This window comes from Mobula hypostoma, chromosome 31 (genome assembly GCF_963921235.1).
Source record: "Mobula hypostoma chromosome 31, sMobHyp1.1, whole genome shotgun sequence".
In the NCBI taxonomy this organism is placed as follows: Eukaryota; Metazoa; Chordata; class Chondrichthyes; order Myliobatiformes; family Myliobatidae; genus Mobula; species Mobula hypostoma.
The window spans coordinates 5535391-5562315 of NC_086127.1; the positions used below are offsets into that span (position 1 = coordinate 5535391).

The 26925-nt window shown below is 45.2% G+C and overlaps 2 protein-coding genes across 2 annotated transcripts; both read left to right on the forward strand.

The window, feature by feature from the left end:
* Window positions 1–4089: 4089 nt before the first annotated feature.
* On the forward strand, window positions 4090–10217 carry LOC134339925 (probable G-protein coupled receptor 139). Its single transcript, XM_063036712.1, has 2 exons — window positions 4090–4156; window positions 9313–10217. Exons 1-2 carry the CDS (start codon window positions 4090–4092, stop codon window positions 10215–10217), a joined length of 972 nt encoding a protein of 323 aa, XP_062892782.1.
* Window positions 10218–12367: 2150 nt separating this feature from the next.
* On the forward strand, window positions 12368–19861 carry LOC134339926 (probable G-protein coupled receptor 139). The gene is made up of 3 exons (XM_063036714.1): window positions 12368–12685; window positions 15624–15693; window positions 18957–19861. The coding sequence occupies exons 1-3, from the start codon at window positions 12368–12370 to the stop codon at window positions 19859–19861; spliced, it is 1293 nt and encodes a 430-aa protein (XP_062892784.1).
* Window positions 19862–26925: the final 7064 nt, after the last annotated feature.

Consider the following 26925-nt stretch of genomic DNA (forward strand, 5'->3'; position numbering starts at 1 on the left):
ATTCGCGACTCTGGAGACAGTGCACAAATGATTTGCCAGGAGACTGCCTGGAGCAGAGTACATGTGCTATAACGAGAGATTTGACAGAGTAGACAGACAGTGTTTGTTCATGCCTGGATTGGAATTTTTAATTCCAGAAAGCGTGCAATTAAAGTGAAAGGGGGTAATTGGGAAGGGTTGCGATGGGCAAGGTTTAACACAGAGAGTAGTGGGTGTCTTTAATGCGCTGCCTGTCGTGGGAGTAGAAGCAGATCCATTAGGGACTTTTAAGAGACGTTTAGATAAGCAGGTGGCTGTGAGGAAATGGTCGGATATGGACAAGAGAAAATCTGCAGATGCCGGAAACCCGAGCAACACACACAAACTCTGGAGGAACTCAGCAGGACAGGCAGTACCTAGGAAAAGAGTAGAGTCGCTGTTTCGGGCCGAAACCTAAAGGATCTGGACATTGTGACGGCATAAGGGGTTTGTTTGGTTGCTCATTTGATTATTAATTTGTTCGGCAAACATTACGGACCGTAGAACCTGTTCCTGTGCTGGACTGTTCAATGAACATCTCTGCAGGCGGTTCTGTTCTGCTGGGTCAGATCCCACTAATCCTGACCACTGTCTGGTTTTACCTTGCCGCATTCTGCGACCTTCTCTTTAGGATCACCAACGTGTGCCATTGATAGTCGTTTACCTGGTTCCTTTTCCCTAGGCTTACTAAAGTGTATGATGTGATGGCTGTTTACTGCTGCTCCCCACTAACATTACCTGCGTTCAGACGTTCCCCTGGACCGTTCAAAGATGCTGTCGTTCTCGCTGGGCTGGAGGGGCACGGATTCTCTTTACGCCGAGTGAATGTGCTCAGAGACCAGCGCTGTGCCCGCAATTCAGCTGGGAGCTGTGCCAGGCTCGGTTTGAAAAGGTGGCCGACATGTGTCTAGGGGTTCCCAGTGGTGGCCAGGAGCAGACCGCTGGACATCGTCTCTACTCAAGTTCAGCACAGCCCCCAACAACAGACAGTGATCCTCACCCTCTCCCTACCCCTCCTGATGGTGTCTTGCCCCATCCTCGAATCCGTGCTGCAGGCCACTCCCTGAGCCCCACCCCACAACAGGGCACGCCCGTGCCGGTGCCAGCCATCAGCAGATCACTCAGTACCAGCCCAGTGCCAGCGCACTATGCAAATGCCATCCTGTGTGCCAGCAAAACAGTGATATTTCTGGCATCGCTGGATACCCCACCCCTCTCCCGGTACAGATCAGCACACACCTGTCCCTCTCTGAGGTACTACACGGGCTCCCACTCCCTCCATGGGGATAGGCACAGAGAAGAAAATGCCCCATCACCAACGTCGCATGACTCTGACGTGATCTAGCAGATAATTTTCCATTGTCCCATCCGTTCCTCCTCAAACGTTGCAACTTAATACTTTCCTGCCTCTGAAATTCATTAATGTACGTTTCAATCTGAAACATTGTCTCTGTTTCTCACTTCACAGATGCTGACCGACCTGCTGAGTGTTTTCAGAAGTTGTATCTTCACAACCCTCCCTCCATCTACCTCTCCTTCCTTCCTCTGTTTCCCTTCAGTCCTCCGTCTCGCTTTACCTCTCCTTCCCTTATTATCTCTCCCCTATTTCCCTCTCTCTGCCTTTCTTCTAGTTCTCGATCTTTCTCTGAAAGGAGACTGGACCAAATGGTTAGGCTGCTGGGATTCACAGCAATTGGCAAAGTGGATCTCCTGTTACTATGGCAACAGGAGACCGAGGGATTATGATTGGCCGTTTGTGATCTGTGGTGATCCACATGTACTGGCGCTGGAACTCTTGATGTTTGAAATGGATGATAGAAATGGTGGGCTGTTGTGGAGGGAAGGGTTAGATTGATTCTGGAGCAGGTTAAATGGTCGGCACGACGTCGTGGGGCCGAAGGGCCTGTACTGTTCTGCATTACTCCATATTCTATGTTCTGTGTTCTAATTCGGAGCAAGAAACAACCTGATGTATGAACTCCGCGTCGAGCAGCGTCGGGGGGAGGAAAGGAACTGTCGACATTTCGGTCGAAACATCGCAGCAGCTCCAACAGACTCTGTGGTGTTGACAGACAAAGAGTTGTACGTAAATCACAACGTTCTCGGAATAAACAAATGTCTACTTCGCTATAATACTTCTCTTTTGGCTTAATATCCAACTCCTTGCCAGCTAAGCTTCAACCTACAAATTTCCATCAATTCCGCCCTCAGTTATCTCCACCCCGCCGAACCTGCTCGTTCCGCCGTCAACCCACAAGATTCTGCACTTGTTGGTAATCCAGAGTAACACACACAAAATGCTGGAGGAACTCAGCAGGTCAGACAGCAATGGTGGAATCTGACGGCATTCCTGATGAAGGGTCTCGGCCCGAAACGTCGGCTCCTTGTTCCTCTCCATAGATGCTGACTGACCTGCTGAGTTCCACCTGCATTTTGTGCGAGTAACTCCAACTCATTCTGTCCAACATTTTCAAACGTACTTATCAGTGCAAGTTAAATCGTGCGGCCGGTTCAATTCCAATGACAGCTCCCGCTTGGTTTTGGGTAATTACACCGACACGGACTCTGAGTGAGAAGATGAAAGCTCTGTAACTGGGAGACTCCAACAACAACTCTCACAGAGTATTCACTGGTGCTGTGTGAAGTATTGTTCTCAGGGTGTTATGTTAACTCCAATCACTTTAATTTGTTTCAGTTTATAAAAGATTGAGTTCAAGAGTGGCGAGGTAACGTTGCAGCCCAATAAAAACCTGGCTGGGCCACACTGAGAATATTACATCCCGTTCTGGTCGTCTCGTTATAGGCAGGACGCGGAGGAGATTTACCAGGATGCTTTAATGACCGAGCACGTTGTGTGAGGAAAGGCTGAGCGAGCTGTGGCTTCTCTCGTTGGAGCGAACGAGGATGAGAGGTGAAGTTTTACAGGTGTACAATTTGACAAAAGGCACGGATGGAGTAGATAGCCAGAGACGTTTACCTGTGGGGGTGGGGCGGTGGATGACCAATATGAATGTCCATCATTGAAGGGGATTGGAGGAAATTATTGAGGGGAAGACAGAGATGAGTTTTATTACACAGAGAATGACGGGTGCGTGGAAAATCCTGCCAGCAGTGGTGGTGGAGGCTGATACATCACAGAGTCTCTAAAATAGGTTCATGGACAATTGAAAAATGCAGCGTTATGTTGGAAAGGAGGGTTAGATTGATCGTAGAGTAGTTTGAAAGATCGCACAACATCGGGGGCCGAAGAGTGTGTACTGCGTTGTAGTGTTTGATGTTCTTTGTTCCAAATGTTCACGTCTCCATCGAATCCAAGTGATTTTTGTTTTATTATGTGAAACAGTGAATATGTGAGGTATGTTGTTAGTTTGCAGAAAAGATCGGTGTTAAGCGCTCTGTTATTGGGCGGCCTCATGTCATTCTCAGCCCCACGAGTTTGGCGTGGAACAGCAACACAGTGTCAGCTGTATTTAAACCCTGCGTTGTTTGAGGAGCGTTTCCATTTACCAGTCCACCTTTACACCAGGGAAGATGTCATTTATAACAGGAGATCAGTTCGAATGTGAGATTATCGGGCTTTATCCTTTTCCGATATCGGGGAGCTGTCGAGTTTATGCCAGTGAATGAACTCCAATCTGCAGTACAAGAGTTCACTTCATTCTACCAGGTCTGCCCCAAGTAAAGAGAAAATCCACTACCCTCTGTGCAAGGAGACAAACATTTCACAGGGAAAAGGATGGGTATTCCCACCTCCCTTTGGACAGTTACCTCACAGCGGAGAGAAAGTTTCATTTCGACACCAAAGAGTTTAATCTGTTTTGTCAGTACTCTAGGGATCACCAATTAAATATTATAAACTATTTATATGACAGCTGATATTTCACCCGCTGACACAGTCAATATATTCCATCTTCTTAAATCTGTTATTTATGTTCATGAACGATCTGAAGCGTCGGTGTCCCGTGGAGATTGGCAAATATATAAATTTAATGTTAAGGGAGACTTCTTCCACTGATTTTCATTGGGACTGATAGTCGGCTGCTGAAATCTTTTGATCAACTCACTCAGGAAATGTTGGAAACTTTTTACCGCATCAAGGATACCTACTATCTGGTCATTCTGGCTATCACTGTGCCCGGTAAGAAATATTAAGTGGTGTGCCATCTTTTACCTAAAGTCAAGAGCGCCGTGCTCAGTGCTGTCAGCGATGATACTGAAATGCTACTTGATAGAAGTGGAAAGCTGTTTTACTGAAATTTTCTGTAGATGCGGATGGCATAAAAGAGAAAGAGAACGAAAAACATGTACCGGCTGTATGATTTGCGTCGCGTGAAATGCCGTACTGCGTGATATTAAACAATACCGCACTGAAAAGATTAGCATTGGTGGGAAGATGAATGCTAGTAAGTACAGGGAGATCATTGATAAAAACCTCCTGGCCTCCGCCAGAAAGGGTAAACTGGGTAGGAAGCTCGTGTTTCAGCAGGACAACATCCCAAGACACGTTGCTAGAGCAAACGGGGATTGTCTTCAAATATTGAAAATTGATATCCTTGAGGGGCCCAATCGCAGCCCTAACCTTAACCCGATTGGGCATCTCTGTCACAACCTCAGGATTCCTGTGCACCACCGCTAACCTGGCACAGCTTGAGAAGTTTGTAAGGAGGAGTGGGTAAAACTTGCTGCATCACGTTGTAGAAAGCTAATAGAGACTTATCCAAAAGTAATATCGGCTGCCCTAGTTGTGATGGATTATTCAACTGAGTACTGAGCTTAGGAATGTTTATATTCTCCAGAATATTCCAAGCTGAGAATGGATGTACATTTCCAAATGAAATTCTGAACCCGAATCAGCTACTACAGTGCCTTGTAAAAGTACCCAGCGCTCAACACTTTGTTCACATTATTGAGTATTACAACCGGCGATTGTGATCAATTTAACTGGGAATGTTTACTTGTGAATCGTATACTCCCGTTTTCACGGTAGAGAGCGAAAAACATGGAATATTGTGAAGCATGAAAATCTAAAATAAATCGGAAACTGAAGTTATTCATGTCCCATTGCTCAGTACTTAGTTGAACCACCTCTTGCAGCAATTACAGCAGTAGTCTTTTTAGAGAAGTCTCGATTAGGTTTTGTGCACTGCGGTGAAAAAGATTTCCTGATCTTCCTTGCAAAATTGCTCAAGCTGTGCCAGGCCAGATGCGCAGGCGCAGTGGACAGCCATCTGGAGGTCCTATCAGAGATTTTGGATCGGGTTATGGTCAGGACTCTGAGGGGATGACTCAAACACGTCAATGCTCTTCATTGGAAGGTGCTCTATTGTTGTGAAAGTTTTCATCCAGGATCTCTCTACATTTAGCTCACTCACCTTCCCATCAATCCTGACCAGATTTCCCGTCTCTGTTGCTGAAAAGGATCCACATAGCATGACGGGGACGCAACACGCATCGCTAAAAACGTATTTTGCCCGTAAAGACTTTGCTTACATGGGTGTGGAAGACAGCCTCGTGCTCAAATCAGACTGAAATTGAAATCTTTGGCCTCAACAAGTAAGCAGCATGTGTGCCGTAAATCTAATACTGCGCTTTGACCAGGCAACGCAAACCCTACCGTAAAGTGTGATGGAGGTAGCGTCGTGCTGTGAGGATGCTTTTCAGCAGCAGAGACTGGAAATGTGTCCGAATTGATGGGAAGATGAATGCTGGTGAGTACTGAGAGATCATAGGTAAAAACCTGTTGGTCTCTGCCAGAAAGCTTAAACTGGGTAGGAAGTTGGTCTTTCAGCAGGACAACATCCCAAAACACGTTGCCAGAGCAACGGTGGAGTGGCTTCAATGGCTGAAAATTGTTATCCTTGAGGGGCGGAATCGCAGTCCTCTTCTTTACCGTTGTACGTCTGTGTCACGACCTCAGGGGTCCAGTCCACTAACGCTCCCCGACTTACCTGGCACAGCTTGAGAGTTTTGCAAGGAGAAATGGGCAAAACTTGCTTCATCACGATGCACAAAGCTAACAGAGACCTACCCAAAAAATAATATTGGTTGCACTAGCTGTGAGCGATGATTCATATAAGGTGCATGGATACTTTTGAAATGCTGACATTACAGTGTTTTTATTTTTTTCATGCTTTACAACTTTGTCTGTTTGTTTGCGCTCTGCTGTGAAAAATAAAGAACACGTGATTCACAAATGAAAAGTCTCAGTTAATCTGATAAAAGTCCCTGGTAGTAATGCTCATTTCTGTGAAGATAGAGTTGGGGACTAATACTTTTAGAAGGCAACATAAATACTATTGGGATGTAACCATTATACTATCGATATGTCATGTACTGTCTTGTACATTTTATTAGTCGCTGGTTAATCGCAACTTTGAACGTTCGTTGAACGCACAGGTCACTTCGGGACAACTGACAGATTGCTATTGTAACATGATGGCACATGAAAACAAAATTCTTGGCATGTCAGTCTTCGCATTTTTTGTTTGTTTTCTTTTCTGCAGATACGTTCGTTTCGTTTTCCGCGATATACGAGATTCCCGGTGTTCATTAGTGAGGTGACAAGAAATAGCATCTTGACCTTTACTGTCCGAAATATGTTAATCAAGGCAAAACTTCCTGTACAGTGGCAATCCACTAACATTTGGAGTGAAGGAGCAGACATTTCAAGCACATTTACAATCAACATATTTAAATTTTGTCTGAAAGGCACTTGCATACTGCAAATATGCACAGAATACCTTGCTTAATAATTTGTTTGCTTCATTGATTATTTGCTGATTGTTGATGTGTTTATCGACTCCTCCTTCCTCTCGCTAAATTTCAAAAGAGTTATTGCTCAGGAATGTTTACCTTTTGATTTATGACGTTTCTGCAAATAAACTGCATCTGACAAGCAGGGAACTAGTTGTGCACCAGCCGACAATCCTTATATTGGGGAAACAAACGTACATTGGCGGGCATAGGGGTAAAGGGTGAGCAAGAGATAGACTTTAAACTCGTAGTATCTATCAGGGTAGGTCCAGCACCAAGGAATATTTCATAAGACCTTAAGACATTGGAGCAGAATTAGGCCATCTGGCCCATCGAGTCTGCTCCGCCATTCAATCAAGGCAGATTCTTTTTTCCCTCCTCCTCAACCCGATTTCTGGGCCTTCTCCCCGGAACCTTAGATGCCATGTCCAATCGGGAAATTATCAATCTCCGTCTTAAATACACCCAACGACCTGCCCTCCACAGCTGCATGTGGCAAGAAATTCCACAAATTCACCACCCTTTGGCTACATAACTTTCTCTGTATCTCTGATTTGAAAGGGCGCCCCAGTGTCCTGACACTGTGCCCTCTTGTCCTAGACCTCTCCCACCATGGGAAACATCCTTTCCACATCTACTGTGTCTGGACCTTTCAATGTTCGAACGGTTTCAGTGTTCGAATATCATCCTTCTGAATTCCGACGAGTACAGACCCAGAGCTATCAAACGTTCCTCGTACGATCACTGGTCTTTCCCAGAATCATCCTAGTGACCCTCCTTTGGACCCTCTCCAATGCCAGCACATCTTTCCTCAGATGTGGGGCCCAAAACTGTCCACAGTACTGAAAGTGAGGCCTCACTTTATAAAGCCTCAACATCGCATCCTTGTTCTTGTATTCCTGTACTCTTCATAGTGTTCTGCACAAGGAATCCCAAGTCCATATGCATCTCAGATTCCTGGATTTTCTCCCCGTTTAGAAAATAGTCCAGATATTTATTTCTACTACCAAAGTGCATGACCATACATTTTCCAAATTTGTATTTGATTTGCCACTTCCTTGCCCATTCCCCTAAAATATTGTCCTTCTGCATCCTACCTGTTTCCTCAACACTACCTGCCCCTCCACAGATCTTCCTCTGCTGACATGTTAATTGGTGAATTGGAGAAACAAACGACTGTAATCCCCAGAGATACAAAATACACAGTTTGAAACTAATCTAATTCGAACACTGACAGGCCTCAATAGAGGCCTCATGGAGAATCTGTTTCCTACAGTGAGGGAATCGATGATAACAGGATAGGAGGACGTGTCTTCAGAGCCGAGTTGAGGACCAACGAGTTAAAATAAAACGTGGTGAGTATGTGGAATCCCTTTGCCTCAGCCGTTTATGAAAGCTAATGCATTGGGATATTTAAAGGAGAGGTTGATATGTCCTTAATTAGTTTAGGTGTCACAGTTTATGGGGATAAGGCAGGAGAATGGGTTGAGAATGATAATCAACCTGCTACGATGGAATGACGGAGCACACTGGATGTGTCGAAGGGTCTAAATCTGCTCCCATGTCTCATGGCCTTTATGGGAGCGATAAGGAAACGGCCAGTTGATTCCGTAAGGGTCCGAAGTTTCAGAGATCAGGGAAGAACTGCGGAGACCCGGAAATGGAAAGCCGACGGCGGACTGTGATCCTACTCTGCACCATTCGCTACTTCATCAGAGATGATTAGTTTCAGAGCGGAATTGTAGATAGGATAATGTTTTCAAGCTCGTTGTCGTCGGGACAATGGGAAAAATGGAAAATCCGGGAGATGATCAGCAGGTTTGTCCGCATCCATAGGAAAAACAAGAATATAAAGAACGTTTCAGGCCGAAGAACCTTTCTCAGAACTGGGAAGGAGACAATGTTAGGTCTCTTGATGCCCCTTTCTGATTCAGTTGCCCTTCTCTGATGTTCAATCAATTTGATCAATTGCCGTTTAAATCAATTTGATCATTGCCGTTTGCACTGATAGTGAAGGTCATCCCGGGGAATGTCTTTTGCTCTGTATGTACTTAATCCTATACCCATCCATTTTCCCTGCTTGCGTGGATCCATTCATCCATTGACTGGTAACATTGCCGAGAATTTATCCCTCCGAATACCCCGCTACCACTCGGAGAGAGGCGCCCCCTTACACGCTCGCACTGCAGCATGAGGTACCGCCTACAACTCCAAACCAGTTCTAACGAGCTGCTATAAACTGGACTTCTCTTCCTACAGATCAGACCTGAGAGCCGAGTACCTGAAGAACTTTCGTTTCTGGGCCCAGAATTTTAGCCTCTGCATTGTGTTATAAATTTAGTCATTTCAATCAGAAAATTTTGTATCCTAATATTCAAAGCTCAAAGTAAATTCTGATCAGATATCTATTTATCACCATCTACCAACTTGAGGTTAGTTTTCTTGCTGGCATTTACAGGAATATTAAGAAATGCAATATAATTCATAGCAGAATAAGACAAAGTTTAATTCTATTCCTGTTTTCTCTTCTCTGACACCCAGTGAACACAGTGGCGATTTCAATCCTGTCCCGGGGGAAATGTGGCCTCTCCACCTGCACCACACGCTACCTGGTTGCCATGGCAGCGGCGGATCTGACGGCTGTCGTCACTGCATTCTTTGCACGGATCGAGTACTATTCCTCCGGATCCTTCCTGGCGACGTACCCCTTGTGTAGCATTATCTTTGTACTGCAATGTGCTTCCAGAGACTGTTCCGTCTGGCTCACGGTCACCTTTACCTTCGATCGGTTTGTCGCCATTTGTTGTCAGAAGTTCAAAGCCAGCTATTGCATAGGAAAGACCGTGTCTTTAGTTCTGGCGATCACCTGCACTATTATGTGTTTTAAAAATATCCCCTTCTATTTCGTTTATAAGCCCAGAGAGATACTCGATGGTGTATTGTGGTTTTGCAAGGTCATTCCAGCTTATTTCACTGAACACCAGTGGGTGAGCTTTGACCGATTCGACAAGAGTTTAACCCCTCTGATTCCATTCGCACTGATTCTGATCCTCAACGCCCTGACGGTCCGGCACATTTTAGCTGCCAGTCGGGTTCGTAAGGGAATGAGGGGTCAGAGAAAGGGGGAGAACTGCAGTGACCCGGCAATGGACAGCAGGCGGCGCTCTGCGATCCTCCTCTTCACCATATCCGGCAGCTTTATCATTTTGTGGTTGGCGACAGTTGTCAATTTCTTCAAGTATAACGTCGGAGGGACAGATCCCAATAACTACACCGATTCTGAATTTAACTTACAAGCACTTGGATACATGTTACAGAACCTGTGTCTGTGCACGAACACGTTTATATATGGAGTAACACAGTCTAAGTTCAGAGAGCAGTTCATAGCCGCAGATAAATGGCCAGTGATCACAATTGTACACTTAATCAGGAAACAAAGCAACTGACGGCAGCCAGGGTTTATTCCGAATGGCTCCAGACTATGATGTGATACTGGAATCCAGATATTGTGACCACTCGCTGAAAATAAAAGCAATAGTCAGTCAGAATATAAATCTAGAAGAGGCCAAAATGTTAAATCGACAACTTTGTTGTTTGTTCTTTGGAGAAATCTCTCGCCAAGATACACGATTCAGGTTTCAAGCCCGAATAATGCGATTTCCGGTAGGCAAGTGCAAGGAGAACAAAATAATTGTCATTCCAGATCCGATGCAAAAAAGACAACAAAAAGATTTAAAAAAACACAATACTACTATTACTATTACTACTACTACTACTAGTACTGATGATTATAACGATGATGATGATCATAATAATAATAATAATGTTCATCGTCATTATAGTCCGGACAATCCATAATCACCGTCGGGATCTAATGATTCTGGATACACAAGCAAGAACAACAGATTTACTAGATATGGTCATTTCAATCACAATGTTTGGCCAATGGGAAATTCCCTTTTCGGCGATGGAGTGGAGATTCTCGACAAAGCGATCCCCCAATTTACGTCGGGTTTCACTCATATAGTGGAGGCCGGATCAGGAGCTCCGGATAGAGCGGGCAAACCGAGCAGATTCGCCAGTGAAGAGTTGCCTCGGTGCGAAGGACTTTTTGGGGCCTTGAATAAGGGATGGAGTGAATGTGCAGTTATAACAATTTATCTTCATGTGGGGATAAGGGCTGGGCTGGGGGATAATGGGGAGTGACGAATGGACAAGGCAACCACGGCGGGAGTGATTCCTGCGGAAAGTGGAGAGGGGTCCATAAGGATTTGCTTGGTGGTCGGGTCCCGGTGAAGATGATGGATGTTGCTCTGCCTGATCTGCGGGCTCAGGGGGTGGTAAGTGAGGACGAGAGGATCCCTATCCCTGTTAGGGCAGCGGGAAGATGAAGTGTGAAACGATGTCCGGAAAATGGAGAAGAAGCGAGCGAGGGCGGCATCTATGGTGGAGGAGGGGAAATCCTATTCGTGTAGACAGAAACATCTCTGATGTCCAGGAAGGGAAAGCCTCTTTCTGGGAACAGTTGCGGCGGAGAAAATGGAACTGAGAAAAGGAATGGCGCTATAAAGGAGACAGGGTGGGGAGCGCTATAGTCAAATTATACACGGAAATCCGTGGTTTTATAAAATATTTCGGTAGACAGTTTGTCTCTTGAGATGGAGACAGAGAGAATGAGAAAGGGTGGAGCAGTGTCAGAACTAGGCCGAGTGAACTGGAGGGCAGGGTGGAAGCTGGGGGCAATGTTGATGAAATTGACAAGTTCAACATGGTTGACCGAAGCACCATCAATTTGGTCCCTAATGAGGGTAGACAGAGTTGGAAACATTACCAGGGAAAGCTTAGGACATGGAGTGCTCTAGATATGCAACGTAGAGGCAAACATAGCTGAGGCCCACGCGTGTGCCCACCTTGAGTTTGGAGAAAGTCGGAGAAGCCAAAAGAGAAATTGTTGAATTTCAGAATCAGGTCCAGCAAACGGAGGAGGGTGGTGGTGGAGGGAAAGTGGTCGTGTTTGTCGTCGAGAAAGAAGCATGGAGCTTTAAGAGCTTCATGATGGGGTGAGAGTGCATTGGGACTGGATATCCAAAGTGAAAGTGAAGCCACCAGGACCAGGGAATTGAACGTTGTTGAGGAGATCGGGACCATGTGAAGTGATGTGGACGGACGTGGGAAGATACTGAATAAAGGGGGATAAAATGGAGGCGAGTTCACTGTAGCAGCGGAAGGCAGGATCAATGGACCTATCCCGATGGTGAGGTTTGTGGATGTTGGGTCGGAGGACGAAAAGAACAGAGCGGGGTAAAGGAACGGAGTTTGGTGTCATTGGATGGGAGATCTCGAGAATTAATGACGTTGGTGATGGAACGGGAGACAATGTTCTGATGGTCCTGAGTTGAACCTTTTGCAAGTGGTAAGTAAGAGCAGATGTCTCAAAGTATCCGCCTGGCCTGAGGGAGGTAGAGACTACCACAGAACACCCTTTACCTGCGCGTCTATAGGGAGGTTGGGATTAGTGTGGAGATAGTGGACGGCAGTGCGTACAGAGTGGGTAAGGTTCAAAGAGGAGAGACGAGTGCTGAAGTCGATATCGTTGATGCGTGGTCCGAAAAGATCCAGAGTAGACACAGAAACAGAGCGGGATGACCAAGCAGAGGAGCAGGTTTGGTGTCGGGAAACGGGACTGACAGGTGCTGGGCGAGGAATTCTTGCCCAAGAAGTGGGCTCGGAGACGGAGACGATTGATGAAGAGCTCGGCTTCGCAGCGGGCGCTGAACTCACTGAGGTGCGAGCGAAGATGAACAAAACGCTGAGAGCAGAATATTTCGCCTCAGAGAGGGAGTGGTCGAAAGGTATTGTGAAGACACGGCAGGGATTAGAGCTCTGGAAGAGAGTTGGTGGTATCAGAAGCCAGGTAAGGTTTGGATGTTCATGTAAGTAGGGCGGGAGCAAGATGGAGGCTCCAACGATCCAACAGGTAACGGGTGAACCGGAGAGACTAGGGGAAAGAGGATCACGGGGGACCAGAAACAGTTAGAAAGGTCGCAGCCGGGAAGCGGGCTTCTCCGAGTTCGGGACTGGACCCGGATCTGTAGGTGCCGTAATTAATGGTCTGAAGACGTCCGGGGGCCAGCTGAGTGCATCCTAGAACAATGTGCGAATATGGAGAAAAAGATTGATGTTGTCCGGGCAGAGACGTTCGTATCATCAATACTCTTCAAAAAGTAGAATAGTGTTAGGCACTCTGGATTTCTATATCACAAGTTACACAATAAATCAGAAGCAGGCTTTTCAACTAACATCAGACAGATGGGCTGGCTTCATAAATAGCATCAGGATTCAGCCTCGGCCTGCTGGATTGTTCCTGTCTAAACCGCCTGTCTGAATCCCTTCCCTTCTCCATCCTTCTGTTACCTCGTCTGAAGCCTCGCCTCGCCTGAAACCTTGCCTCGCTTTGCCTCGCCTGAAGTCTTGCTTCGCCTGCACCGCTGTCAAGTTCAATCGCCGGAGCAAGATAATGAACTGTCTATCGTTGTTTTGAACTGTCTCTGTGTCCTCGCCTTCGCTAGGTAGGTCCGGCCGTCTGTCGCTACCTTGTGTTGAGAACCGTCTCGTCGTAGTCTGCATTCTGCGTAATGAGTCCCGACCCTATGTCCTGTTTCCAAGGAGAGTGTCATGGTCCGGTGCGGGAAGTTCGCATTCCGGTTCACAGTCCAGTCCTTGGACTCAGGACTCCGGGTCTTCCAGCTGTCCCTTGCTTGGTTGAGTTAATCGTAGGCACCTGACTTCCATCTTGGGGCTTTGAATATAAGTAGCCTTGGGAACAACTGTGGGCTGCTTGTTTGTCTTGTCAAGATTGCCTGGGAGCAACCTGGCAGTGTAAGGCTAGTGTGGCCACTTGCCAACTTTAGGCCGCCTTGGAGAACCATCGCTTCATGGAGCCTTGCTGTCGGTAGTCAGAGATGTCTTTGTGGTATGGATTCGATTGTCTCCCGGGCCAGCTGAGTGGCCGTCAGACACTCTGAGCTACGTAGGGATCCGACTGTTTCCGTAGCCAGCCGAGATCGCTGGCCGTTACTGCGACTCGGAGCAACCCCGAAGCAGAGTTGGAACTGTCTGTCGTTCTTCGATGTTTGTCTCTTCTTGTCCTCGCCTCCGTAGGGAAAGTCAGGCCGTTCTGCCGTTGTCTTGCGGGGGGATCTGTCTTGTCCTGTCCTCGCCTCTGTGGAGTAAGTCAAACTGTTCTGCCGTTGCCCTGCTGGGAACCTGTCTTGTCTTGTCTTTGCCTCTGTTAGGTAAGTCCGGCCGTTCTGCCGTTACCCGACGGATGGACCTGTCCCACCTTGGTGGGGAGATAAAGTTGAGTCCCGGCTTGTCTAAGGATAAGTCCTGGCTCTATGACTATGTACTATCCAGTCTCATGTTATTGTCGTGTTAAAGATGAGTCCCGGCTTTTCGAAGGATAAGTCCCAGCTCCATGTTGATGAACAGTTCCCAGTCTGTCTCCGAACTCCAGCCTTCGAGTTATCAGCCTCCGCATTCCAAGCCTCAAGACCCCACCTTGTCTCAAGCTCAAGTCTCAAGGCCCCAGCCTCCCTCCAAGCTCAATCTCAAGACACCAGCCTGTCTCCAAGCTCAAGACCAAGACTACGGAGCTGGTGGTAGACCTGAGGAGAGTTAAGGTACCGGCGACCACTTTTTCCATCCAGGAGGTCAGTGTGGACATGGTGGAGGATTACATATACCTGGGGATACGAATTGACAATAAACTGGACTGATCAAAGAACACTGAGTTTGTCTACAGAGCCGTCTCTATTTCCTGAGGAGACTGAAGTCCTTTAACATCTGCCGGACGATGCTGAGGATGTTCTACGGGTCTGTGGTGGCCAGTGCGATCATGTTTGCTGTTGTGTGCTGAGGCAGCAGGCTGAAGGTAGCAGACAGCAACAGAATCAACAAACTCATTCGTAAGGCCAATGATATTGTGGGGGTGGAGCTGGACTCTCTGACGGTGGTGTCTGAAAAGAGGATGCTGTCTAAGTTGCATGCCATCTTGGACAATGTCTCCCATTTATTACATAATGTACTAGTGGGGTACAGGATTACATTCAGCCAGAGACTCATTCCACAGAGATGCAACACAGAGCGTCATAGGAAGTCATTCCTGCCTGTGGCCATCAAACTTTACAACTCCTCTCTTGGAGGGTCAGAGACCCTGAGCCAATAGGCTGGTCCTGGACTTATTCCCGGCATAATTTACATATTACTATTTAACTATTTATGGTTTTATTACTATTTAATTATTTATGGTACAACTGTAACGAAAACCAATTTTCCCTCGGATCAATAAAGTATGACTATGACTATGACTATGACTATGACTACTAAGACTGTCTCCAAGCTCAGGATTAAGATCCCAGCCTTCTCCAAGCTCAAGACCAAGACGCCAGCCTGTCTCCAACCTCAAAACCATGACCCCAGCCTGTCCCCAAGCTCAAGACCAAGACCCCAGCCTCAAGACTCAAGACCCCAACCTGTCTACAAGCCTCTAGACCCCAGCCACATCCTGTCCTGTAGTCATGCCATGTCCTTGCCTGGTTCTGAGGCCCAAGCCCGAGGCAAGACCCAGGTTCTGGGTCCTTGCCCATTCTCTGGCTTAGAGCCCAAGCCAGGATCCTAGTTCATAGTTCCTTGTCCGATTTCCCTGTTTCTTGTCCACGTCCTAGCCCAGGTCCTGCATCCACGTCCTGTTCCTAGTACTTCAGTGTCTGTGTCTTGCATTTGGGTCAGTTCCCAACGCCCCCATTGTGACAGACTGACAGCTGCTGAAATCCTCTGATCAATTCACTCAGAAAATGTTGGAAACCTTATACCGCTTCAGAGATACCTACTATCTGGTCATCCTGGTTATCGCTGTGCCCAGTAAGAAATATTAAGTGGTGTGTCATGTTTTACCTAAAGTCAAGAACGCCGTGCTCAGCGCTGTCACTGATGATAATGACATTCTACTTGGTAAAAGTCGAAAGCTGTTTTACTGAAATTTCCTGCAAATGGCATAGAAAAGAATGTAAATAAAAACTTGTACCGGCTGTAAGTTTCGCGTCGGGTGAAATGCCGTACTGCGTGATATTAAACAACAGCGCAATGAAAGGATCTGCATTGATGAGAAGATGAATGTTGGTAATTACAGAGAGATCATCGATAAAAATCTGCTGGCCTCTGCCAGAAAGCTTAAACTGGGTAGGAAGTTCGTGATTCAATCGGACAACATCCAAATACGTCGCCAGAGCAACAGCGGAGTGGCTTCAAATGCTGAAAATTGATATAGTTGAGGGGCCCAATCACAGCCGTACCCTTAACCCGATTGAACATCTCTGTCACGGTCTCGGGATTGCTGTGCACCACCGATAACCTGGCACAGCTTGAGAAGTTTGCAAGGAGGAGTGGGTGAAACAATCTCCATCGCGTTGTGCAAAGCTAATAGAGACGTATCCAACAGTAATATTGGCTGTACTAGCTGTGAGGGATTATTCAACAAAGTACTGGGTTTAGGAAGGTTTATATTCTCTAGAATATTCCAAGATGCGAATGGATGTTCTTTGTGATGGGAAATACACTGCAGGACATTTCCAAATGAATTTCTGAAACCCAATCAGCTACTACAGCGCCTTGTAATGCTACCCGGAGCTCAACAGTTTGTTCACCCTTTCTGGACTCCACTAATAGCACCGGCGACCTTCCGTGCCTGGAATTCAGCGAATTCTCAATGTCTGCACAAGGCTCAGGAGTTAAAAGACAGGAGGAGCTGACGGTTTATTTAAAGCGACCAGGGGTTTGTTTTCTTGTGCAGGAAGCAAGAGGCACGTTCTTAAACTCTGAATAGTTCCGATTTTACCGTCAGGCGACTACAAGGATGGTGAGAAACTAATCTCGGTATTCAATACTCAGAACAAATGTTATAAATAATTTGATGGAGAGGTATATTGATCGCTATGTTAAGGAAATGCGTGCTAACATAAATTCGACTTCCTCAGTTTGATGTTAGAGTCTCATCCCGAAACGATGAATCTTTTTTGGTTAAGCAGACGCTGCCTCACTGGCTGTGATCTACTGGAATTTTTGTGAGTGTCGCTCAGTACCTTGTAGAACATTTTGAGAATTTGAAATAACTGTTCAAATCGTTCATACGGTGCACTACACTATATAGTGGCTATCAAGAGTAATGCTAGTTACATTGTTGATAGACAAAAAAGGTTGCTTTGATCCAAAATAACTTCATCTATTGCAATGTATGCTGACTGCTTAAGTCCTTTTCATACTAGTTTATCACCTCGTTGAAGGGAGCCATGTGCCTGGGGAGAGTTTAGTTTCCTTCACATTCATATAAAGTTAAGTCTCCCTTCACTACCCGCATTTCAGTGCGTTCCCTAGCACCAGGACTCTCAGATTTATTGACCAGACTGGAAGCTGGAAATAGCGCAGAGAAAACAAAATAACAGAAATCCAGGTCGTTCCCTCTACTTAGCCGATGGACAGATATCATTAATCTGAGGGAAGATTATTTCCTGAAACTCAGAGATGATACCTGCCCCATTGAACATCTCCAGCGTTTTCTTTTTGATTTTCAGTCTTCCAGCATCTAAAGTTTTTAATTTGCCCGCGCGTTTTCTTTTGACTTCCACTTGGCAAGGTCCCAGAATTCAGAATGACAAGCAGTTAACCAATTATGCACCAGTGTGCAATCCTTATACTGCAAAAACAAATTATATTGACGTGTTATAGGTGTGAGGAGTGAGCAAGAGATAAAATCTCGGTCCGTATAATCTCTAAGGGCGGGTCAAGCAACAAGAAATAGTCAATTTCCTGACAGGTTGATTGGTGAAATAGGGAGACAAACGAACAATAATCGCTAATCCCATTTGAACATAGAGAGGATGTTTCCTATAGTGAGGAAATCTCGGACAAGTGGGCACAGAATAGAAGGAAGTCCCTTCAGAACATACCTGGGGAGCAATTTCGTTAGCCAAAGGGTTGTGACTGTGGAATTCAATTATCTCAGACGGTTGTGGAAGCTAACTCATTGGGTATATTTAAAGTGGAGATTGATTATGTCCTTCATTACTCAGGGTGTCTAAGGTTACGGGGATAAGGCAGGAGAATGGGGTTGAGAGGGATAATTAATCAGCCACCATGTAATAGGGAGCACACTCGATGCGTCAAATGGCCTAAATCTGCTCCCATCTCTCATGGTTTTATGGCTTTATGGGAGCGATAAGGAAACGACTAGTTGATTCCGTAAGGGACCGAAGGGTCAGAGATCAGGGGTGAACTGCAGAGACCCGGAAATGGAAAGTCGGCGGCGAACTGTGATCCTACTCTTCCCCATTCGCTACTTCATCAGAGATGATTAGTTTCAAAGCGGAATTCCAGATAGGATAATGTTATAAAGCTGGTTGTCGTCGGGACAATGGGAAAAATGAAAAATCAGCAGGTTTGTCCGCATCCATGGGAAGAGTAAGTAAAGAAAGAGCGTTTCATGTCGAACAGCCTTTTTCAGAACTGGGAAGGAGACAACGTTCGGTACCTTGATGGTCCTTTCTGACCAGGTTTCCCGTCTCTGATGTTCCCTCGGCCCCTTTCATTTAATTTCATCATTGCCGGTTACATCTGAGAGTGAAGGAGAGCCCAGGGGATGTCTTCTGCTCTGTATGTTGTTAATCGTGTATCCATCCGTTTGTCCATTCCATTCATCCATTGACCGGTAACATTGTCTACAGCCTGTCCCTCAGACCAACCCGGTTCCACTCGGAGAGAGGCACCCCCTTCCACACTCACACTGCAGCATCGAGCTGCCAATAGCTCCAACCCCGTTCTGACGAGCTGCTTCGAATTAAAGGACTTTTCTTCCGTCACGTGAGACCTGAGAGCCGAGTACATGAGGAACTTCCGTTTCTGGCCCTAGGATTTCAGCATCTAAGTTGTTTTATAACTTTAGTCATTTCAATTCCTAAGTGATACATCTTTATGTTCAAAAGTTCAAGATAGATCTATGATCAGCTATACATGATACGTTTTCCTGCAAGCATTTACACGAATATAAATAAATGGAACAAAACTCATCAATATCGCAGCAGGTTAAGGCAACGTTGGAAAGCCATCTCTGTTTTCTCTTCTCTGACACCCAGTGAACACAGTGGCGATTGCAATCCTGTCCCGGGGGAAGTGCGGCCTCTCCACCTGCACCACACGCTACCTGGTTGCCATGGCAGCGGCGGATCTGACGGCTGTCGTCACTGCATTCTTTGCACGGATCGAGTACTATTCCTCCGGATCCTTCCTGGAGACGTACCCCTTGTGTAGCATTATCTTTGTACTGCAATGTGCTTCCAGAGACTGTTCCGTCTGGCTCACGGTCACCTTTACCTTCGATCGGTTTGTCGCCATTTGTTGTCAGAAGTTAAAAGCCAGCTATTGCACGGGAAGGACCGCGGCCTTGGTTCTGGTGAACACCTGCACTATTATGTGTTTAAAAAATATCCCTTTCTATTTCATTTATAACCCAAGGGAAATAATCGATGGTGTATTATGGATTTGTAAGTTCAACACAGATTATTACACTGAACACCAGTGGGTGAGCTTTGACCAATTCGATAAGAGTTTAACCCCACTGATTCCATTCGCACTGATTCTGATCCTCAACGCCCTGACGGTCCGGCACATTTTAGCGGCCAGTCGGGTTCGTAAAGGACTGAGGGGTCAGAGGAAGGGGGAGAACTGCAGTGACTCGGCAATGGACAGCAGGCGGCGCTCTGCGATCCTCCTCTTCACCATATCCGGCAGCTTTATCATTTTGTGGTTGGCGACAGTTGTCAATTTCTTCACGTATAACGTCGGAGGGACAGATCCCAATAATTACACGGATTCTGAATTTATCTTACTGGAGCTTGGATACATGTTACAGAACCTGTGTCTGTGCACGAACACATTTATATATGGAGTAACACAGTCTAAGTTCAGAGAGCAGTTCATAGCCGCAGTTAAATGGCCAGTGATCACAATTGTACACTTAATCAGGAGACAAAGCAACTGACGGCAGCCAGGGTTTATTCCCAATGGCTCCAGACTGTGATGTGATACTGGAATCCAGATATTGTAATCACTCACTGAAAATAATGCCGACAGCGGGAGAGAATGTTAGTTCAGCAGAGGCCATAATATTAGATCGACAATTTCGCTGTTTATACTTTGGAGCAGAAACATTTCAAGATTCATGATTTAAGTTTCACGATTGAATGATGTCATCCTCTGTAGAAAAGTGTAACGCAGCAAATATTTGTTACTCCAAATATGATGGAGCACCAAAAATCTTAAAATATAAAATAAACATCAGGATATAAGGATTTACCTCTCAGGAATTACTTTCACCAAAGAAAACAGGATCAGCAATCCATGCAAGCAAATGCAATTCTGATAAGGTGTATAAACCAGTTAACATACTCTCTTAAACAACGGAACATCATCAGCTGCCTTCCATAAGGAGGGAACTTCACCGGTGGCTAACGATGAGTCAAATATTTCCACAGGAGCCTCGGCCATTTCATCACTACCCTTTCACAAGAGGACACGCTTGGTCAGACTCTGGGAATTTATCTACCTTAACGCTTTGTAAGGCTGTAAGCACCTCTTCCCAGGTAATACAAATGACCTCCAACACATTTCTGCTTGTTTTCCTTATCTACTGAGTAATTATGATTTTCTTCTCAGTTAACAAATCCCACCTTTGCAGCCTTGGCAATCTCTAAAGCGACCTGCTCTCTCTTTAGCCAGTAAACTTAAATGAGAGAACGACCCAGAAAAACGGAGACATCGCCACTATTGAGGAAGAAGTTACCCAATGGAAGAGTCTGACCCTCCATGGAAGACATCCCCACAATCTGAGCAGACTAGACGTCGACAAGGAGGCGTCGAACGCCTTGCTCAGGGATAGAAACATAGAAACATAGAAAATAGGTGCAGGAGTAGGCCATTCGGCCCTTCGAGCCTGCACCGCCATTTATTATGATCATGGCTGATCATCCAACTCAGAACCTCGCCCCAGCCTTCCCTCCATACCCCCTGACCCCCGTAGCCACAAGGTCCATATCTAACTCCCTCTTAAATATAGCCAATGAACTGCCATCAACAGTTTCCTCTGGCAGAGAATTCCACAGATTCACCACTCTCTGTGTGAAGAAGTTTTTCCTAATCTCGGTCCTAAAAGGCTTCCCCTCTATCCTCAAACTGTGACCCCTCGTTCTGGACTTCCCCAACATCGGGAACAATCTTCCTGCATATAGCCTGTCCAATCCCTTTAGGATCTTATACGTTTCAATCAGATCCCCCCTCAATCTTCTAAATTCCAAAGAGTACAAGCCCAGTTCATCCAGTCTTTCTTCATATGAAAGTCCTGCCATCCCAGGAATCAATCTGGTGAACCTTCTTTGTACTCCCTCTATGGCAAAGATGTCTTTCCTCAGATTAGGGGACCAAAACTGCACACAATACTCCAGGTGTGGTCTCACCAAGGCCTTGTACAACTGCAGTAGTACCTCCTTGCTCATGTACTCGAATCCTCTCGCTATAAATGCCAGCATACCATTCGCCTTTTTCACCGCCTGCTGTACCTGCATGCCCACTTTCAATAACTGGTGTATAATGACACCCAGGTCTCGTTGCACCTCCCCTTTTCCTAATCGGCCACCATTCAGATAATAATCTGTTTTCCTATTTTTGCCACCAAAGTGGATAACTTCACATTTATCCACATTAAGTTGCATCTGCCATGAATTTGCCCACTCACCCAACCTATCCAAGTCGCCCTGCATCCTCTTAGCATCCTCCTCACTGCTAACACTGCCACCCAACTTCGTGTCATCCGCAAACTTGGAGATGCTGCATTTAATTCCCTCATCCAAGTCATTAATAGATATTGTAAACAACTGGGGTCCCAGCACTGAGTCTTGCGGTACCCCACTAGTCACCGCCTGCCATTCTGAAAAGGTCCCGTTTATTCCCACTCTTTGCTTCCTGTCTGCTAACCAATTCTCCACCCACACCAATACCTAACCCCCAATACCGTGTGCTTTAAGTTTGCACACTAATCTCCTGTGTGGGACCTTGTCAAAAGCCTTTTGAAAATCCAAATATACCACATCCACTGGTTCTCCCCTATCCACTCTACTAGTTACATCCACAAAAAATTCTATTAGATTCGTCAGACATGATTTTCCTTTCACAAATCCATGCTGACTTTGTCCGATCATTTCACTGCTTTCCAAATGTGCTGTTATCACATCCTTGATAACTGACTCCAGCAGTTTCCCCACCACCGACGTTAGGCTAACCGGTCTATAATTCCCCGGTTTCTCTCTCCCTCCTTTTTTTAAAAAGTGGGGTTACATTAGCCACCCTCTAATCCTCAGGAACTAGTCCAGAATCTAACGAGTTTTGAAAAATTATCACTAATGCATCCAATATTTCTTGGGCTACTTCCTTAAGCACTCTAGGATGCAGACCATCTGGCCCTGGGGATTTATCTGCCTTTAATCCCTTCAATTTACCTAACACCACTTCCCTACTAACATGTATTTCGCTCAGTTCCTCCATCTCACTGGACCGTCTGTCCCTTACTATTTCTAGAAGATTATTTATGTCCTCCTTAGTGAAGACAGAACCAAAGTAATTATTCAATTAGTCTGCCATGTCCTTGCTCCCCATAATCAATTCACCTGTTTCTGTCTGCAGGGGACCTACATTTGTCTTTACCAGTCTTTTCCTTTTTACATATCTATAAAAGCTTTTACAGTCCGTTTTTATGTTCCCTGCCAGTTTTCTCTCATAATCTTTTTTCCCCTTCCTAATTAAGCCCTTTCTCCTCCTCTGCTGAACTCTGAATTCCTCCCAGTCCTCAGGTGAGCCACTTTCTCTGGCTAATTTGTATGCTTCTTCTTTGGAATTGATACTATCCCTAATTTCTCTTGTCAGCCACGGGTGCACTACCTTCCTTGATTTATTCTTTTGCCAAACTGGGATGAACAATTGTTGTAGTTCATCCATGCAACCTTTAAATGCTTGCCATTGCATATCCACCGTCAATCCTTTAAGTGTCATTTGCCAGTCTATCTTAGCTAATTCATGTCTCATACCTTCAAAGTTACCCCTCCTTAAGTTCAGAACCTTTGTTTCTGAATTAACTATGTCAATCTCCATCTTAATGAAGAATTCCACCATATTATGGTCACTCTTACCCAAGGGGCCTCTCACGACAAGATCGCTAATTAACCCTTCCTCATTGCTCAAAACCCAGTCCAGAATAGCCTGCCCTCTAGTTGGTTCCTCGACATGTTGGTTCAAAAAACCATCCCGCATACATTCCAAGAAATCCTCTTCCTCAGCACCTTTACCAATTTGGTTCACCCAGTCTACATGTAGATTGAAGTCACCCATTATAACTGCTGTTCCTTTATTGCACACATTTCTAATTTCCTGTTTAATACCATCTCCGACCTCACTACTACTGTTAGGTGTCCTGTACACAACTCCCACCAGCGTCTTCTGCCCCTTAGTGTTACGCAGCTCTACCCATATCGATTCCACATCTTCCCGGTTTATGTCTTTCCTTTCTATTGCGTTAATCTCTTCTTTAACCAGCAACGCCACCCCACCTCCCTTTCCTTCATGTCTATTCCTCCTGAATATTGAATATCCCTGAACGTTGAGCTCCCATCCCTGGTCACCCTGGAGCCATGTCTCTGTGATCCCAACTATATCATAATCATTAATAACAATCTGCACTTTCAATTCATCCACCTTATTACGAATGCTCCTTGCATTGACACATGGAGATCTCTTCACCGAAACAGAAGTGTTCCTTGTAGCAATACAGAAACAGGTAGTTAACACAAAAAAAAAATCAAAAATACATCATAAAGGACCAACAAATTCAGAGATGATAATGTAGAAAATGTCAAGAACACCCAGAAACAATTCAACACATTACAGGATCTTGTAGCAGATTGATTTTATCTGATTACCTACACCGGTACAATCAAGTGGCAAACATCATTAATAAAACCATGCTTTAAAGTGCAAACTGATAAAATAAATCACTCCAGAATATAAACACAAGCCTGATCCAGGTCTGGATTTTGAATAACACAAATTATATTATGACAGATCAGTTAATACAGATCAGACAGTCCATAAGAACCGGCCGGATATAATAATCCAGGATAAACTAGCAAGAACCATTTATTTAATAGATGTAGCCATTCCAAACACATATAAATTACAGAAATCAATTAGCTAAAAACATCAGAAATATGCTGAATTAGAAGAGGAAATTGGAAGTCTATTGGAACATGAACAAGATGTACATTGTCCCGATATTAATTTCTACAACTGGTATCACGCCAAAGTCACTACACAATGGCATTAAACAATTAGGGAGCCACGATACTAAGCACCACTGGAATGGCCTGAACTTTTCTCGAAATGGGAAATGAGTGTGCTTGTCTCTGGCCGTACCTTAAGTTTTACCAGCTTGAGCTGAGATAGAAAAATCAAATACAGTAATAAAATTGATTTAAAAAAACAATTAATATAAATAATTTAAATGGCTTATATAGAAAGGTTGTTTATGACTATTACATGACGCCGTGCTGTGAATGACGGGGAATGATAGAGTACTGGTGGAGTTAGTGAGTGGAGGTGTTGATCACTCAGACTGCTCGGGGAAAGTAACTGTTTTTGTGTCTGATGGTCCTGCCGTGGATATCACGTTGCATCCTCCCTGATGGGATGGGATTTACAGTCTATGCGCAGAGTGTGTAGGGTCCTTTACTATGTTACTGGTCATTTACTGGCACCTTTCTGTATGTATGTCATTGAGCTGGGGTAGCCCGGTTGACTACACGTTGGGTAGTGTTGACTACCCGTTGCGGAGCCTCCTTGTCCGCTGGAGTACAGTTTCCAGACCAAGCAGTGACGCAGCTCGTTGGGATTCTCTCTACTGCGCAACTGCAGAATGACGTCAGCATGGATGTGCGAAGTCCAGCTCCCTTCATCCTCCTCAGAGGGTGGAGGTGTTGTTGAGATTTCCTGACTGTGTAGGATGTGTTCCCGGACCATAGGAGCAGACAGGCTTTCTCCAGACTGTCTCTGCAATGAGCTTTATACTTCCTTTCCTGCTGCTTAACGATGCTGCTCAGTGACGGACTGGGAGGGGATTACATCGAATATACGTATAAAAAGCCCAATTTGTCCCACTCACAGCTCTTCCCAATGGTTGCACAAGTTTCAGACTTTTACAATATCTGAAGACTTAACTACTTCTCTGTCATATGTTAATTGGTTCCTTTCGACTATATTTCATTTTCCACATATCAGAATAGAGAGAAACTACGGACCCTCTCTGCCGAAGATGTATAAGTTCGTTATAATCTTTGTCAATTCTAAATCCCCGAGTACCACCATAATAATTTCATTATCCTTTTTATTATAACTGATGGTTAATTATACTGAGAAACCAACTGGAACATCCAAGAAGGAGACTGGTTTATGCTTTACACATCAGGTTGTCATACTTGCTGCAGATCATTTCTGGATTGTTTCCGTAATTGAATACATCACTCTTCGTCTGTACACCCATCAAAATAGACTTCCGGACGCCACCAACTTTTATGTTAACTCACACCACGGCCGCACACCTGTGCAAAAAAGAGGTTGGTTCCCTGACCCTAGTTTTATCATTCTGGGTATTACTTATATTGCACATGTGCAGACACATATACGGACTCATGCACAATCAGATACAAAGCTACGTACAACGATATAACAAAGGAAAGAAATACAAAGTTACACATGCAAAAACGCGGACAGACGCACATACGGACACACAAACACACAGGCACAGAACCACAGGCACAAACACCCATAATGTCACTCAGAATGACATTAATCAAATGTCATAATCAAATGCAAACAAAATCTGTGCAGATTTCCAAAGGACACAAATACACCGAGGCATTTACCTATACACACGGCCACGCACGCACCCAGGCATTCATGCACAAGGAAATAGAGGCAAGAGATGGACTCATGCGGACGCACACAAATACACATTCAAAGACACATAAGGACATTCAGCTTCCATATAGATAAACAGCACATGCACATACTATTGCACGCACACGAGCGAACGCGTTTACACGAACGTGTCCTCTTTTGTAGGCTTCTGCTCTAGCAACATCGGACAATTGTTGATCCGAAAGATTACTACTATTGACCGTGTCAATGATTCTGGGTAACGGTCAGAGTAGTCGAAACCTTGAGTCAAACCTGCGCAGTCGTGATCTAATGGAGTTACGGAGCGAGCTAAGGGTCCATGTGACCAAATCCTGATCCTACCATTGCGTCCTCCTATCTGTTATTGTCTTTCTCTCGTCTTCGCTAATGTGAAGGTAGTACCTCAAAATCTATTTCTCTTCTTTCATCGTACACCAAGTTGTAAATTTCCATTGTGACGTTCGCCTGTCACACAAGTACACCCCGACATGTATATTTACAATATCCAACTCCAGATAATATTGGGATATTTGGGAATTAAACAGCGCAGAGTTCAAGACAGCAAATGACAATATTTCAGGTGAATAAAACTTCCTGCGTGAACCACTGTGAGTTTCTGTTTGGAGAAGGGGAGGCATTCTGATTGGAAAATTTCATTTAAGTTTCCTCGTGACACTGCTCTTGTCTGTTAATTTCGACTACAAAGACCAACGTCTCTGCAGGAGCTCGTGTTTATAATCCTGAATCAGAAGTCATTTGAAAGCTAATGTAATCCATCGTACTCCACTTCTCGCCGTTCTCCCAATTTACTGGAGAATTCAGCGCAGGGATTGGTGGAAGTACAATGCAGGTCTGCAGAAATAAAACTGAGGCCTTGTTAGTCGTAAGGATTGATAAATCCCTAACAGAGGCTGGAAAAAGAAACCAAATGTATCGTTGAGGGCAGAGAGGTGGATGTGGTTAGCATTGAACTTACTAAAGCCTTGCCAAAGTCCATCGAGGGAAGCGAGTTCAAATGCTTATTCACTATGGGATCCAGGACACGCTGTA

Coding starts and splice junctions, on each gene's coding strand:
- LOC134339925 (XM_063036712.1), top strand. CDS start 4,090: ATGTTGGAAACTTTTTACCGCATCAAGGATACCTACTATCTGGTCATT. Junction 4,157..9,312: donor TCTGGCTATCACTGTGCCCG/GTAAGAAATATT, acceptor TCTGACACCCAG/TGAACACAGTGGCGATTTCA.
- LOC134339926 (XM_063036714.1), top strand. CDS start 12,368: ATGCGTGGTCCGAAAAGATCCAGAGTAGACACAGAAACAGAGCGGGAT. Junction 12,686..15,623: donor TTGGTGGTATCAGAAGCCAG/GTAAGGTTTGGA, acceptor CAATTCACTCAG/AAAATGTTGGAAACCTTATA. Junction 15,694..18,956: donor CCTGGTTATCGCTGTGCCCA/GTAAGAAATATT, acceptor TCTGACACCCAG/TGAACACAGTGGCGATTGCA.